Source organism: Myxine glutinosa, chromosome 6, assembly GCF_964187855.1.
Source record: "Myxine glutinosa chromosome 6, kmMyxGlut1.1, whole genome shotgun sequence".
Taxonomy (NCBI): domain Eukaryota; kingdom Metazoa; phylum Chordata; class Myxini; order Myxiniformes; family Myxinidae; genus Myxine; species Myxine glutinosa.
In genome coordinates, this window is record NC_136266.1 from 113,355,427 (window position 1) to 113,373,352 (window position 17,926).

The window sequence follows — 17,926 nt, forward strand, 5'->3', positions numbered from 1 at the left end:
ACACACACACACACACAGTGTTTTATATATGTATGTATATATATATGTATGTATATGTATGTATATGTATGTATATATATATATATATATATATATATATATATATATATATATATATGTATATATATGTATATATATATATATATATATATATATATATATATTGTAAAGGACAGCACACTGAGAAGTAAAATAATTTAAATTCTTTATTAATTGCCTGACGTTTCGAGAGCAAACTAGTTCTCTTCCTCAGAGGCGTTGAGTGTGGTGTGGTGATGAAACCGTTAAGTTCCGTTGGGGATGGTTCACGTCATGGATTGGTCCAAGTCCTTGCCAATTGCAGGGCTTCCCTGCATTGAAATGACTGCCGTTTTTGACGTAATTGATTGCTTCGTGCTTTGTATGTGGGATGTAAGTCGATGTAAGATGATGTAACTCCATCAACAACACATCGACTGGGATTGTGGCAGAGCCAGATATGGCTCACGCACCATAGATTGTCAACCCCTGAGTTAGAGAAATCTCAGTATGACAAGCACAACAAAATGTTCAAGGTAATGTGTTCAATGCTCCAAATGCCAAACCAAACTGCAGTAAAGCGTTGTTTTCCCGAAAACAAGTCAAAGCAATAAGATGTTTTTGTATCATGAAAGGGGCCACCATCTATCATGTATATAAATTTGGTGGAATTTTTGTACATGATTGTAGCTCATGGAAGATCGAAAGCATAATGGAAGGGAATAAAACGGAAAGGGGGAAACACCAACAGCAAAGTATAAGTGAGAGTGAGGTTAAGGGGAGGGGGAGAAGAACACATTGGGGTGAACAAGCTGCGCATAAGCTGAATGAAACACAGCAAGAAGAGAAGGGGGAAAGTTGGGATGAAACATAAATGGAACAAACCAACCACCAACTAAGAATGGAAAAGAGGTGAGGGAGAGACGGGGAAAAAAATCCTAATAACCTGGAAAAATGGAGTGCTTCGGAATGGGGTAATTTGGGGTCGAAAATATGCTTAGTATGGATGGGTGGTGAGATAGTGGTGAACAGCTGTCTTAAAGCCCTGGAAGCAAGAATGGGACTGAACAGACAGTGCTGGCCATTCCATGATGCCCCTGGAGAAGTTTGTTCCACAAATGAGATAAATTAGAAGAGGATCAAATGAGTGGAGGTGAGCCTGAATTTTGGGAGTTTAATAAGAAGGAGGTTGCTGGTGGAATGTGTGCTACTTGCAGAAACTCAGGAGGGACAGAGCCAAGATAGGGCAGAGGGTGCAACACCAAAAGAGGCAGTTGAATATAGAGAGGCCACCAACCTGTCTGTGATGTGAGAGTAACATGCCTAGACACTAAGTTTCGTCAATAGAGAGCCAATGACCTTGAGGGCCTTGCTTTCCATGGCTTCAAGAAGGCAAGGTGTGAGGCAGAGGCACCAGCCCAAAGGGGAGAACAGTACCACATCAAGCTGTGAATGCCTTTTAGGTTGTCAAAAGTTCAATTTGGCCAAGGAAAAACCTTACTCGAAGAAGGATGACCAGTCGGTGGCTGGCTTTGGAGGTCATTTTTGAAATGTGGTCTGCCCAAGTAAGGTCATGGCTAATGGGGAGGCCCAAAAACTTGAGTGACTTGACCTCCTCAAGTGGCGTGTTTTGGAGGTATATGGGAAAGATATGCCAGCCGATACTTTCACAGAGATGGTGAGTGTGGGATTTGTTGGGGCTAAAAGACATATTCTAAGTACTAGACCAGCTACTGATGATATCAAGATCTGCTTCAGTCAGATTTGATCCTACATCCTTTGGGATGCCAGTTTTTCCCATTTCGTGACCTAACTACGTATCAGGACAGTTGAAGAGATGTTTTTGTAAGAATTTGTTGTTGCAAGTTATACTTATAAAAAAGCATGATGGAAGATTGTTATCAGTATGGTATTCCTCATCCTGCTGAACCTCAGCTCAGTATTTAATCTGCACTGCTTGATGTTCCTACCATCTCCTTTGTTTGAATGTTTTTTTTCATATATGTCATTCCTCAGAGTAATTCGGAAGAGGATGTTGAAATTTTACAAAATGATAACGCCCTGCCATTCGCTGATAGTGATCTGTTTGATCGTGAGTCCAGTGAGAGTGAAGAGGATTCCATCAATGCCATCAAGGCCCTTGTGAAAAACAAGGTCCTCAAATCGACAAAGGTGAGTGATCACTGCTTCTTCTTTGGCTGTTTTGTGCACACTATACTTTTGGATTAGAAGTCTTATATTAGAAGTCTTAGATTATATTATATATATATATATATATATATATATATATATATATATATATATATATATATATATATATATATATATATATATATTGTTACGGACGCGGTTTAGATGTTATTTACCGAGCGGTGGTATTGCCGCGACCGAACAGTTATTCCCCGACTAGACCCCGATTCCACCCAGACGTTGACCAAATCGCGCTATGCCAAATCAATGATAGAAAGGACACGACGACTGGGAAAGAGGGAACGACGCAAGGGGTACAGTTCTCAAGACCTCCGGAGGAGGGTATAATTACAGTGGTGGAGGAAAGGGGTAGATTACACGGCAGAGTGAGGTAAAAGACACAGAAGAGATGGGCACTTAAATACAATCTTATCTATTCCCGGACAGACCACAGACAAACGGAACAAGGCTGACTTACACAGGGATTGATGGCAGGGAGGGACAGGTAGTTCGATGGCACAAGGTGCACCTTGGCTCGGGGACAGGATAAAGCACGGTCCAGTCCAGAAGATGCGGGGAGGCCTCACAGCGCTCGGAGGTGGTCTTGCTTGCTCCAAGCTCAGCGCGCATCTGACGTCACCTCCCTCTTCCTGCGCATGCTCAGCGGGGAGTGACACGCCCTCGGCTGGTTGGCTCCGCCCCCCTGGGGCCGGTCCGCCGCTTCCATTGGGTGCAGGGGTTACCGGGCTCCGCCCTTGACGAGGAGCTGACAGGGAGCCCCTATTTGGTAACCCCGTCGAGCACATGTTCGATGGCGGCTCATTGGGAAGGCCTCGTGCCCTCCCAACACCCCCTACCAACCAAGCCGGAGTGAGGACGCGCACTCCCTGTGCACGCCGCTGCCGTTGCTGTTGTTGTTGTTGTTGCTGAACCGTGAGGAAGAGCTGCGGGGAGGTATTGGGAGGTCCTAAACTTCCTAACGGTGCCATACAATCACATTCTGGTGCAACGAAGGGTCAGAATTAATGGAAACGAGTCCTTAACTGACATAGACTAAGAATAACTAGCAAGATGTCCTATAGTTGTCTTACATGAGATGCGGTGAACCTGGGCACGACATTTAATGGGGGAAATAGGGGGAGGTCGGGTCTACAGAGTGTTGTTTACAGAAAATGGGACTAGGGAATGGGGGATTGGGGATAGTTGGGAAGTATTGAGGAAATAGGGGAATATTTACAAGCGGATATGGATGGATGCAAATCCCATATCCGCAACATTGCACCCTTCTCTACCTCGGGGCGTCCCGACCCGATAAATTTTTACCTACTTTAGTGTGGCACTCAGATGTAGTTCCCTCTACTATTAACTCAACCCTGAGTGCGACAGTTTTACAGATGTTCACAAATGAGTAAATATGTCCCCCTGCGACGTTGCACCCTTCTCCTAACAGAAACACACCCACAGGATAACCGAATCGCGGAAAGCATCCTCAAACTAAACATACAGCCGGTAGGGAGCATCATTTATACAAGACTACACTGATATTTACACTACGATCCAGGACCTGTTCTTTGAGGAACACATGCAGATGTTATGCATAGGGAGAGCACGCATGCCAGCATCGATACACCAACCCACGAGTGCCCTGTGGCCCTACGGCCTTTAATAATGTGCAGAGCACCCCGTCCAAGCACCAAAAGCACCACCCCATACGCACAGTCAGCACCATCCGGTGCACCAATAAAGTGTTCATAAAAATGCACAATTAAGTGTCCATGGTCACCGGTGGTGTCGCAGCCGGCCGATGTTCTGCCGCTGGTCTTGCCTTCATGGAGTGCACTTGGCCTTCTGGCTTCTTTAGAAATAAAGAAAGGCGCCAACCGCGTCCATTTCTGAATTGTGGCCGTCAGGGGGCCAACTAAAAGTGGTTCACCTGTATGGCATAGGTGCCACGTTGACCCAGAGGTCCATCCACGGGTGGTGCTTGACCGCAAAAGAACTGCGGTCCATTGTGGGCGGCCACAAAAATTGCGGTCCATATGGTGTATCGATCCAGGCAGCAAGCAGCGGAAGTACAGGCCCACAACTGCGGAGCCAGCACCTCTCTCTCCTCTCTCTCTGCCCCAAAGCCAGATCCTCGGAGGTGGGAGACAAAATAAGACAAGTGAGTAAGGTGGTAAGGGCGCAAAAGTGCACGCAATACAAGGTAATGCACACTGGGGGCACATGGGAACCAGGTGAGACAGGTACGTTCCTACCGTACGCCCCCCCCCCCCACCAGGTAACCTACATTGCCCCTCCCTTACCCCTTACTGAATCCACAAGACACAACACTACCCATAAACATCTACTTTACACATCAACAACGTCCCTACTGTCTTCCCCGTTCCTCCCATAAACCAAATTCGTCTTCTCTACCTCCTAACCAATCAAATTTGCCATTTCCAACTCTCATCAAAATCTGCCATCTCCAACTCAACATCAAAATCTGCCATCACCAATTCATCATCAGTCCCTCCTAAGGAGGGAGAGATGGAATCACCCCAATGTCTCATCCACGTCGTGATGCGTCTCACAAATCCAAACAGCAATTCTCCTTTCCTGCAACACAAAACAAAGAAAACACAGGTGTGGAGTCATCATCATCACCTCAGGTAAGTGGCTGCGTATGGTGCGACAGATTCATCAATCCTAACTATTTCGTAAATGACTTTAACAACTTTACATTACCCGGGGTCTTTCTCCTGCCAAACCATTGGCCCTCATTACTCTATGTGGTTCGAAGAACCAAAATCCCATTGACCATCTGTGGTGCACACCATCAATTTGGGTCTCACTCCCCGATTCAACACTCGGTGCTCCCGCACAATTTCGGTGGCTGGGTCGTGTGACGCTCCCAGCTGGTCCGCCCACCTGCACACCTCCACCACTGTTGTTGCCTACCGAGCTCACCTGCTCCTCACCCTAACCTAACTAACTGGGGAAGGCCCTCTCGCACTCTCACCCCCTCAGTGCCCTCTCTGGCACGGGCTGCCCGATCCACACCCGGGATCCTCAGGCACCCACTGACACTAACGGCTCCCAGAGCCCACCTGCGGCCTCACCTGGCCGACATCTAACAGTGGCGGAGTGCCCAACCATTCACACTCATACTAACAGGCCACACGACCAGCCAATTTCACCACACCAATGCACCCATCCACAATACCATTCTGCAACCGCACCACAAATGCCAATATCCAACCACAATTTACCTATACCTTCTAACTACTCTTTAAACTACCCTCCCCGGGTACTCGTGAAGGGGGTCCACTCTTCCCCCATCCACACCTTCGCACCATGCACACCACTCCGTACCACTTACTCCAACTCTCTCCACACCACTTATTCTCTGCTACATATATTCCACACACCTGTACTTGCACACCTGTGCTCTCATACTTGGTGCCGCCTGCACCCTTCTCTCCCCCAAAGCTCCTTCAATCATTCAATACAATGCACAACCACAATCGTTCCTCATGCACTGCTCCATACACTTCCACGCTCAAAACCATTCACAATCACCTTCTCAAGCATTGCCTAGCAATTCCTCATTACACCAAGCCCGAGAGGCACCCATCGGCTGCACCACGGACGCACCCATCGGCTGCACCACGGATGCACCCACGGGCTGCACCACGGACACACGCACCGGCGGCACCACGGACACACGCACCGGCGGCACCACGGACACACGCACCGGCGGCACCATGGACAAACCCATCGGCTGCACCACGGACATGCGCACCGGCGGCACCACGGACACACCCACCGGCTGCACCACGGACACGAGCACCGGCGGCACCATGGACAAACCCATCGGCTGCACCACGGACACGCGCACCGGCGGCACCACGGACACACCCACCGGCTGCACCACGGACACACGCACCGGCGGCACCATGGACACACCCATCGGCTGCACCACGGACACGCGCACCGGCGGCACCACGGACACACCCACCGGCTGCACCATGGACACACGCACCGGCGGCACCATGGACACACCCATCGGCTGCACCATGGACACGCGCACCGGCGGCACCACGGACACGCGCACCGGCGGCACCACGGACACACCCACCGGCTGCACCACGGACACACGCACCGGCGGCACCATGGACAAACCCATCGGCTGCACCACGGACACGCGCACCGGCGGCACCACGGACACGCCCACCGGCTGCACCACGGACACACGCACCGGCGGCACCATGGACAAACCCATCGGCTGCACCACGGACACGCGCACCGGCGGCACCACGGACACACCCACCGGCTGCACCATGGACACACCCACCGGCTGCACCATGGACACACGCACCGGGGGCACCATGGACACACCCATCGGCTGCACCACGGACATACCCAACAGCTGCACCACGGACACACCACCCGGCTGCCCCTCGGACGTACCCACCAAGCGTTCCACACACCTGTTAGTCACTTGCACCCCATGCAAGCTCATTCACTCAACACAATGTCACTCATCTCACACTTCTCACAATACACTTCTGAATACACCTCCAACACTCACACGGCATCATCTCATCTAACTACTCCCCTCTGAAACTTGCGCTTCCCCGTCGCCCCTTTAAACTATTGCGCTCCCACGTCATTATCATCCACACTAATCTACCTACGTCCCCACTACAGGTATTCTTGTCACTACCTAACCTTAACGTTACCTAATGTCAATCTCTAGGGCCCTACACATTATCCAAACCCTCCCTGGCTCGGTTGTCATAGCCACCCCATATACTATAGCGCATTTGCCCCCAGTTTGTGAGGGATGACAGAGTTGCCATCCCACCACATCGGGCATCTCCCACTACCAATTTTGCACATCAAATTTCAACAAATCAAAAATTTGCCAATCACTACCCATCATCTGCCAATCATTACTGCCAATCCTTTGCCAATCATCAAATTTTGTTTTTCTAATTTCGGGGCCAAAACACTATCCTCGTCATTACAGTCTACTTACTAATGCCTCTCGGTGCGCCAATTCACTTCTAAAGCTCGGCTTCGTACAGCCAAGCCATGAATGCGGGTGGTTTGGTGCCAGCGGCTGGATACGTCCCGCATTCGGTGCAGGGAAGGAGGTTTACCCGGGCCGAGGTCCCACGCACCATCTCGGCACGGAGCCATCCCATGGCCCGATCTCGACCTGCCGGAATGCCTCAACAAAAGGTGGTCGCCATGACGACCCTTCCTATCGCGCTGCCCGCTCTGCCTAGTGGAGCACGGACGCGGCCGTTCCAAGCGAGGCCCAGCGTGGATCGCGTACGGCGGTCCTTTCGAACCCGCCGTGGCTCGGATCCCCGCTGGTTCTCGCGGCACGCGAAGCTGCCCGACGCGCACCGAGGGCCCGATTCGGCTATAAGTCGTTCTAACCTCTAACCCGGTTACCGTCGATGCCTCACCTGCATGCTTACACGCATACGCTACCCCTTTCTTGCTCATACATCCAGCCGTTTCCCTGCTCTTGGTCATTGCACCTTCTCTTACACACCCAGGTACACTCATTCCACTCACAGACTTGGTCACACACCTGACCACCGAACACCTTGGCACACATTCGTCGCTCGCACACCTCACCAACACACCTCTTCGCGCCCCCTCCTCGGTCACCTCCTCTGTGACAATCACAGGTGTGCTCTCACTCACACACCCAACCACATGCCTCACTACCAATTCCAGCGTGCATTCCCACACACGCTCTACCATTCCAGGTGTGCTTCCTTTCTCACTTGTCACAACCAACTCACGCTCCGTGTCACTCTTACTACTCTCACCTCCACTCTTGACAGCGCACTCACCCTTACTCTCGACAGCGTACTCTTTCCTTATGCACGCGTCCGTTACACACCTTTCTTGCGCACACTCTTTCGTTACTTCCTCCGTAACACTCACCACAGGCGTGCATTCTTCCGTTACATCCTCTGTAACACTCCTCACTACGCGCTTCCATGTGCTCCCTCGCACACGCGCTACGACCGACTCACTCTCGACAGCACCCTCACTCCTTGGCACGCACTTTTTCCTCACACACCCCAGAGTCGGACTTTCTCGCACACCTCCTTTTTCGCACACCATACCTGTCGCACACTTCACCAACGGCCTCTCACGAACACCCAGGTCCATCTCGACCCCCAAGCTCATTAAATCACCCGGCGCATCATACGCACGACCATATTGGTCACCACTTACACCGGGTCCTCTTTCTCTTCGCTTCTCCTCCATCACCTGCGAATCCCTCATCCGGTTAATGAGCACATCATCACGATCCGAACACAGACTTTGGACCAATTCTTTTACCTCCTCTTTTGTCTCTTTCTTATCCCCTCTCCATCGCTTCTTAATTTCGCTTACCCCTTCTTCCACTTCTTCTAATTTCTGCTTCACCTCTTTTATTTCCCGGTGCGTCTCCTCAAGCTCGTCCTCTACAGCCACCTTGACCGCTTCTATGTGCGTCCTCACCTGCCGGTCCTTCGTCTCCATTACCTGTGTCACCTCGTTGTCAGTCCCTCACGTACCATCTGACATTGCCTCTGTGTCGCTATCAAGTCATTTTTTAAGTCGTTTTGTGTCGCTTTTAACCCTCCTAGTACCGCAGTGTTCTTCTTTACCTGGTCCCCCAACTCCTTTTGTCCCACTGTCAGTTGTTCTACTCCCAGCGTCAACTCCTCTATACCACCTTGCAATTTTACAGTCCCCTTTCTCACCTCCTTCTCCATGCGCTCCTCACAGTGCCTCACCTCCTCGCGCACTCCTCCGCCCTCCTCACTCACACCTCTTCTGATCTCCTCTCCCATCACTTGCATCTCCTGCCCAGATGCCACCCTCATCTGCTCCATTTCCTCCCTGTGAGCATCCAATTTAGTTTCTACCCCCATTCTGACCCCCTCTATCTGCTGCCCCATTTTTTAAACTTCCCTTTCCGCTTGGTCCCTCATGTCCCTCAATTTGCCTTCCTTTCGTACCGGATGGGTCTATAACGTCTGTTATAGATTACATCTGCTCCATCTGCTGACGACTCATCTGCTGACATCTGCATCATTACAGACGTACGACTTTACAGACGTTACAGACACGACTTTGATGTTAAGGTGGGCCGAGCGGAATGGCCGTCGTGTCCGCACAAATTACCCGATTGTACTCGAACGTTGACGGAGCCGCGCTACGCTGGATCAATAAGGAAAAAGAAGACACACGGCTGGATTATAATGACAGACACCAATGTTTCGATTCTCAATTATATTCGTACGGAAAAGGTTAGATTACAGGGGCTAGAGGTAAAGCACAGAAAAGATGGGCACTTAGACACAGGCTTATATTAACCCCGGACAGACGACAGGTAAACGGGACAACGGCTGACTCACACGGGGTTTGATGGCAAGGAAAGGCAGATAGCGATGGCTCAAGGTGCACTCTTGGCTCAAAGCAGGGTACAGTCCGGTCCAAAGATGCGGGGAGGTCACAGCGCTCGGAGGGGACGTTCTTTCTCAGGCGGGTCTTTCTCTCTCAGCGATCGCAGGCAACGTTCTTTCTCAGGCGGGGCGCATCTGACTCAGCGCTCGCAGGTACCTCTTTCTCCAGCTGGGGGCGCATCTCACGGTACGAAATTGTTACAGACACGACTTTGATGTTAAGGTGGGCCGAGCGGAATGGCCGTCGTGTCCGCACAAATTACCCGATTGTACTCGAACGTTGACGGAGCCGTGCTACGCTGGATCAATAAGGAAAAAGAAGACACACGGCTGGATTATAATGACAGACACCAATGTTTCGATTCTCAATTATATTCGTACGGAAAAGGTTAGATTACAGGGGCTAGAGGTAAAGCACAGAAAAGATGGGCACTTAGACACAGGCTTATCTTAACCCCGGACAGACGACAGGTAAACGGGACAACGGCTGACTCACACGGGGATTGATGGCCAGGAAAGACAAGTAGCGATGGCTCAAGGTGCACTCTTGGCTCAAGGCAGGGTACAGTCCGGTCCAAAGATGCGGGGAGGTCACAGCGCTCGGAGGTAACGTTCTTTCTCAGGCGGGGCGCCTCTGACTCAGCGCGCGCAGGTACTTCTTTCTCCAGCTGGGGGCGCATCTCTCTCAGCGCTCGCAGGTCCTTCTTTCTCTTCAGCTGGGGGGCGCTGGGCCCCCCCCCCCCCAAGCCCTCGCCCTCTCTCAGATCTCTCGATGTCTCCATGTCTCTCGGTCCCTGCTCTCAAATGTTGTGTTTGTGTCCTTCCCCCTCTCTCCCCATCTTGTCTACCGCTCCCTATGTTATATGTTTTATGTGTCGGTTTGTCTTTCTGTGTGATTAATGTTCGCTCTTTCACGAGCCTCGATATTGTATACAAAAAAAAAAAAAAAAAAAAAAAAAAAAAAAAATACTGTTTTCTAACCCCTCTAACCCCTTTTCATCCCTTCCATTTGATTCTCTTGAGTGGCCATTCTGTTTTCTACCCCCGTTAACCCATGTTTCACCCCTTTGATCCCATTGTCTAACCCCTCAAATTTAGCTTCTAGCCGTTCCCCCATTTCTCCCATTTTGCCCCCCATTTCTCCCATTTTGCCCCCCATTTCGCCCCCCATTACCCCCAATTGCTCACTCTGAGCCCTTATTTGCTCACTCTGAGCATCCATCCGGTTCCCCATTTCGCTCCCCAATCGCTCACTATCAGCCCTCATTACCCCCATTTGCTCACTCTGAGCCTCTATACTGTTTTTCAAACCTCCAATTTGGTCTCCCATTTGTCCCATAAGGGCCCTCATTTGCAGGAAAAAAAGGTTCGAATCCACCAGCGGCGCTGCTACGGGCGCGGTCGCAGTAGCCATGTGCGAGGCGCCATTTTGCGCGCCCGTAACCTCGTGCGCGAGGACGCCATTTTGCGAACCTGCCGCCCTCACTGCTTCGCTCTCCTCATGTCCCTCAATTTGGTCCTGGATCGACCCTGCCTCACTCTCCTCTACCGGAACCCAGCCGTCTTGATCTGCCATAGCGCGACTTTCAAAATTCGGGTTTTTGTAAAACAAAAGCAAATTTCGGTACTTTATAATTTTGACCAAATTTTTTCCTAGATGTTTTTTTAAAAATTTGGTTCGGGCCTCGAATCTCACTCCTCGACACCAATTGTTACGGACGCGGTTTAGATGTTATTTACCGAGCGGTGGTATTGCCGCGACCGAACAGTTATTCCCCGACTAGACCCCGATTCCACCCAGACGTTGACCAAATCGCGCTATGCCAAATCAATGATAGAAAGGACACGACGACTGGGAAAGAGGAAACGACGCAAGGGGTACAGTTCTCAAGACCTCCGGAGGAGGGTATAATTACAGTGGTGGAGGAAAGGGGTAGATTACACGGCAGAGTGAGGTAAAAGACACAGAAGAGATGGGCACTTAAATACAATCTTATCTATGCCCGGACAAACCACAGACAAACGGAACAAGGCTGACTTACACAGGGATTGATGGCAGGGAGGGACAGGTAGTTCGATGGCACCTTGGCTCAGGGACAGGATAAAGCACGGTCCAGTCCAGAAGATGCGGGGAGGCCTCACAGCGCTCGGAGGTGGTCTTGCTTGCTCCAAGCTCAGCGCGCATCTGACGTCACCTCCCTCTTCCTGTGCATGCTCAGCGGGGAGTGACACGCCCTCGGCTGGTTGGCTCCGCCCCCCTGGGCCCCAGGGGCCCCTGGGGCCGGTCCGCCGCTTCCATTGGGTGCGGGGGTTACCGGGCTCCGCCCTTGACGAGGAGCTGACAGGGAGCCCCTATTTGGTAACCCCGTCGAGCACATGTTCGATGGCGGCTCGTTGGGAAGGCCTCGTGCCCTCCCAACACCCCCTACCAACCAAGCCGGAGTGAGGACGCGCACTCCCTGTGCACGCCGCTGCCGTTGCTGTTGTTGTTGTTGTTGCTGAACCGTGAGGAAGAGCTGCAGGGAGGTATTGGGAGGTCCTAAACTTCCTCACGGTGCCATACAATCACATTCTGGTGCAACGAAGGGTCAGAATTAATGGAAACGAGTCCTTAACTGACATAGACTAAGAATAACTAGCAAGATGTCCTATAGTTGTCTTACATGAGATGCGGTGAACCTGGGCACGACATTTAATGGGGGAAATAGGGGGAGGACGGGTCTACAGAGTGTTGTTTACAGAAAATGGGACTAGGGAATGGGGGATTGGGGATAGTTGGGAAGTATTGAGGAAATAGGGGAATATTTACAAGCGGATATGGATGGATGCAAATCCCATATCCGCAACTATATATATATATATATATATATATATATATATATATATATATATATATTAGGGTGGTCCTTATTCCTCAACATTCGGATTTTCTAAGCTCCAACCCCCGGGATTCATTGGAATAGTCGAGAAAACTCTCCTGGTGAACTTTTTTCCAATCGGACAACATTTACCCCTCCCTCTTCGACTTTGAAGTTTCACCCTGAGGAATAAAAACAACAATCCTTGAAAAAAAAAATTTGTGCCATTTATTCCCAAAATGTTAGCTTATAACACACAACATACAGTATTTTATAAATGGTTACCTCATTACACAGTTAAATGTATTAAACTATAACAAAAATCTTAAGCAAAATGTCCCACAAGGCTCCTAGGCCCGTCCGACTTAGTGCTCCTGCTCCTGCTGGGCCGCCACACCAGCAGCCACGGTCTTCTTTCTGGAGTCCGGGAACTCCGCGCGATGACGAGAGACAACTTGGAGGAGAAATTGCAGTTTCTCATCACATCAGCCTGAGTTAGCATTCGGTTGTATTCCTGGATGAGGGCAACTCCTCGCTCCGCGTTGTCGTTGATGACTGCTATCCCCTGCACGAAGGCCGCCGCTGTCCGGAAGTCTTCCCGCTGCAGCCAGGTTGCGGGATCGGTGTCGAGGAAGCCGTCTTCCAGGCGCAGCTTCTGGAAGAACCGTCGCGTGTTGGTTGATGCCATGTCTTGCAGTTGGAGTCCTGAGACGTCTTGGCTGGGCAGCTTTGGGCGCTTCGCTGGAGATTCATCTCCCACCGTAGTGTGAAGTGGGGTGAGTATTTGCCTCTTCTCCTCCACCGTGACCAGGGGGTCAAAGAGCGCCAGAGCTACAAGCTCCTCCGAGAGGTACCACAGGTGCCCTTGCAGCTTGGTCAGAGCTGCCTTGCCCACGTCCCGGTTGACGTCCATGTAGGTCGTCAAATCCTTCAGCAGTTGCAGGTCGTGTCGAGGGGCAGCTGCGGCCTCCGGAGCCAGTGTCCAGGCTTTCGCGTACAGGCGACTGTTGCCCTCATCCAGGAATACAACCGAATGCTAACTCAGGATGATGAGCAACTGCAATTTCTCCTCCAAGTTGTCTCTCGTCATCGCGCGGAGTTCCCGGGCTCCAGAAAGAAGACCGTGGCTGCTGGTGTGGCGGCCCAGCAGGAGCAGGAGCACTAAGTCGGACGGGCCTAGGAGCCTTGTGGGACATTTTGCTTCAGATTTTTGTTATAGTTTAATGCATTTAACTGTGTAATGAGGTAACCATTTATAAAATACTGTATGTTGTGTGTTATAAGCTAACATTTTGGGAATAAATGGCACAAAATTTTTTTTTCAAGGATTGTTGTTTTTATTCCTCAGGGTGAAACTTCAAGGTCGACGAGGGAGGGGTAAATGTTGTCCGATTGGAAAAAAAAGTTCACCAGGAGAGTTTTCTCGACTATTCCAATGAATCCCGGGGGTTGGAGCTTAGAAAATCAGAATGTTGAGGAATAAGGACCACCCTAATATATATATATATAAAATGTATATGTATATATATATGTATGTATATATATATATATGTAAATTCCTGCGTGGGGCTAGTGTGAAAAAATTCAGACTCAACCCGGGACTTGAACCCAGGAACCTCATCATTTACGCGGTGACTGCCCACTGAGCTATTGAGTCTCCGGGACATCCTCAGAGACTCACAGTTACTGACCTGGTTTTGCCCTTGTTGGGGCTTCATAGGACTCACTGCGGTGCCCTGATGAAGCCCCAACAAGGGCAAAACCAGGTCGGTAACTGAGTTTTGTATGCACTTGTGATAGTATCTGAACGAAGATCGAAATGATGACGCACTGCTGGATGGCTCCTCCGGAACTTGGCAGGCAAGGCGTATTTATGTGGCGGTGACGTCACGGCGTGCGCTCATTAGGTTGGAGAATAAATTATAGATACTAATTAGTAACTCCCAACCGCATCCAGGTGACTCCATATAATGAGTGGATACCAGAGGGAATGTACCGTGTGGCAGGCGGTGCTTATCACTCCCATTAAGGTACAGCGATAGCTGGATGGGATACCTTAATGGCGGTTCTCCACTGATGGTATGGAGTCACATAATGACTGATATATATATATACAGTCACGTGAAAAAGTAAGTACACCACATGTAAAGTTTTGACTTTTTCAACATATTTCAACATACAGCTATTTGATCTTCATTTCAACAATATTGATAGATAAAGGTGATATAATATCACAAATATCATGAAACATTTACATTTTGTAGTCCATTGTATAATTTAAACAAACATAAATGCAAATTTTGCATGTGTAAAAAGTAAGTACACACCTACATTTATCACTACTTCAAATACCTAAAATTTAGCCTGGTGTTGGCTTAGTGGTTAGAGTGCCGGCTTGGGATCCTCGGATCCTGGGTTCGAATCCCGGTCGATCGCTGAATTAACGCCAGGGGGGTTGAATCAGCCTGTCATCCTTCCGAGGTCGGCAAATTGAGTACCAGCTTGTTGGGATGAATGATCACGGTGTGTACCCCGATTCAGAATAGGCACACTGTATCCCTGCGCATCGTAGGAGCGTGACCAAGGGTTGGCGTCAGGAAGGGCATCCGGCCATAAAACATTGCCTCAAACAGGGAACCATGATTGTCATGGGGCCCGCAAGGCTGACCCCCGCTTTAGCGGGGAAAAAATGGCCTTAAAACGATCATTCATATTCATTCATTCAAATACCTAAAATTAGAATCAGGTGCACCAGCTCAGGTGCAAATGATTAGAACATTGTTAGAGAGGATCTTGGAGGAACCTGTCGTATTTAAACCTCAGACATTTAGTTTGGTTTGCTCTTTGTTGTTGAAGTGTGGGGTGTCACCATGCCGAGATCAAAAGAGCTCTCTGAGGCCTTCAGAAAAAAGGTTATAGATGCCTACAAGTCTGGGAAGGGATTTAAAAAGATCTCCAAACAATTTGAAATCAATCATTCGACTGTCCGGAAGATCATCTACAAGTGGAGAAGATTCCAAACAACTGCCAACTTGTTCAGTCCAGGCCGCCCCAGCAATTTCAGCCCGAGAGCAGACCGCAATATGCTGAAAGAAGTCTCTAAGAACCTCAGAATGTCATCACGGGACCTACAGGTAGCTCTTGCCACTGTTGATGTCAAAGTGCACGAGTCTACCATTAGAAAGAGGCTGCACAAATTTGATCTGCATGGGAGGTGTGCCAGGAGGAAACCTTTGCTGTCCAGAAATAACATCAGGGCAAGACTAAAGTTTGCCAATGAACACCTAGGCAAAGAACAGCACTTCTGGAACAATGTGCTCTGGACAGATGAGTCAAAGGTAGAGCTATTTGGCCACAGTACCAGAAGACATGTTTGGCGAAAACCAAAGACAGCATTTGACCACAAGAACCTGATACCAACTGTAAAGCATGGTGGTGGAAATATTATGGTTTGGGGCAGCTTTGCTGCATCAGGGCCTGGGCAGCTCACCATCATAGAATCCACTATGAATTCTTCATTGTACCAGAGGGTGCTTGAGGATATTGTGAGGCCATGTGTCGGAAAGTTGAAGCTCAACCCAAGGTGGACCTTGCAACATGACAATGACCCTAAACATACCAGTAATTCCACCAAGGAATGGCTGAAAAGAAAGAAATGGAGGGTTCTGGAATGGCCAAATCAAAGCCCGGATCTAAATCCCTTCGAGATGTTGTGGGGGGATTTGAAACGAGCTGTGCATGCAAGAAACCCCTCAAACATCGCACAGCTGAAAGAATTCTGCATGGAGGAGTGGGCAAAAATTTCTCCCAGTCGATGTCAGAGACTGGTAGACAGTTATAAGAAACGCCTACTTGAGGTTGTTTCTGCCAAAGGGGGCAATACCACCTATTAGAGCCAAGGGTGTACTTACTTTTTCCACATGCGAAATTTGCATTTGTGTTTATTTAAATTATACAATGGACTACAAAATGTAAATGTTTCATGATATTTGTTATATTATATCACCTTTATCTATCAATATTGTTGAAATGAAGATCAAATAGCTGTATGTTGAAATATGTTGAAAAAGTCAAAACTTTACATGGGGTGTACTTACTTTTTCACGTGACTGTATATATATATAAATAAATAAATAAATATATATATATATATATATATATATATATATATATAGAGAGAGAGATAGATAGATAGATAGATATATAGATAGATAGATAGATTAGATAGATATATATAAAATGAGTTGATTCATGAATGTTCTTTTTTGTTTTTCTTTTTTTTGTCAAAATAGGAGCACCTTCCTGCAGTGACAAATGATGAGGATGAGAAAATGATTCCTCAATTGAACAAGGTGTTTGCAATGTTTAAGATCCGATGCAGATTCCTGCTCTGCTACCATTCCTGATAAATTGAGTCACCACATTTATCCAATAGCTGTGTCGTTGTTTCACTGCTATCTCCAGTCTCTGTCTGTCCTTTTATTTTCATTTTTATTTTTGTCTCTTTTGTCTTTTTATGATGCCTCCACCGACGAAATCGTCGGATGCATAATGTTTTTGGTTGGCCATCCATCCATCCATCTGTGATAGGGTTTCGTTTCCACGATAACTTAAGAGCAGCTGAAGGGATCTAAATAAAACTTAGTACATGTATGTATAATGATCCAAGGATGAACTGATTCGATTATTTTTATTTCATTTACAGGATCCTCCAAAAAGGGCAGAAAGAAAAGCCAGCAAAGCTGCCTTGCAACAGATACACAGTGAGACCCAAAGACTCATCCGAGGTGAACTCACGAACCTCCAACACCCAATTGTTTTTCTTCAATATAAATGTCCAATTGAAGACCTGAGTGGAAAAAGTACTTTAGTCACATTCTTGGACATCGTGATTTAGAATCAGGAACTCTATCTACGGTATGATAACAATCAACATCTGTAATAATAATTTTGCATCATGTTATTTTGTAACTTAAGTACTTCCACTTGGGTCTTCAGTTGCCATATTTTCCAGCTTTACCTACTGCACTGTTTGAAAAGTACATTCCAAAAAGGATTTGAAGGAAGCAATTGCATAATGTAACCACCTACAGTATGTTTGATTTGTTAGGCCAATTGTTTCTCACATTGAGACACTCTTCACTGCATCTTTAGAGTCGAACACTTCTCTGCCATACCACCTGCCTGAACCAATGAGTATTCATGACTTCTTTAAAAGAAGGTCGCATCAACCTGGAAACACGGTGATATTATCCAGGTGAAGCATTTGTAGATTGGTTATTTTGCAGTTGTTTTTTTTTCTTCTTCTTCTTCTTGTGATTATTTGCTATCATCTTATGAGCTTGTTGGGATTTTATTGGGTAACAAAAATGTTTGTATGATTGTTGA

General features: G+C 48.4%; 1 protein-coding gene across 3 annotated transcripts in view; it reads left to right on the forward strand.

The window, feature by feature from the left end:
* CLSPN (claspin) overlaps window positions 1–17,926 on the forward strand; it is a 136,569-nt gene that overhangs the window by 53,906 nt on the left and 64,737 nt on the right. For 2 of the 3 annotated variants that reach the window (XM_078780408.1, XM_068120885.2), the window contains exons 5-8: window positions 2,035–2,190; window positions 16,831–16,890; window positions 17,244–17,325; window positions 17,693–17,795. In XM_078780408.1, the coding sequence (XP_078636534.1) occupies window positions 2,035–2,190; window positions 16,831–16,890; window positions 17,244–17,325; window positions 17,693–17,795 (401 nt within the window). The remainder of the gene's footprint in view (window positions 1–2,034; window positions 2,191–16,830; window positions 16,891–17,243; window positions 17,326–17,692; window positions 17,796–17,926) is intronic. The other variant, XM_078780409.1, reaches the window with a different exon arrangement.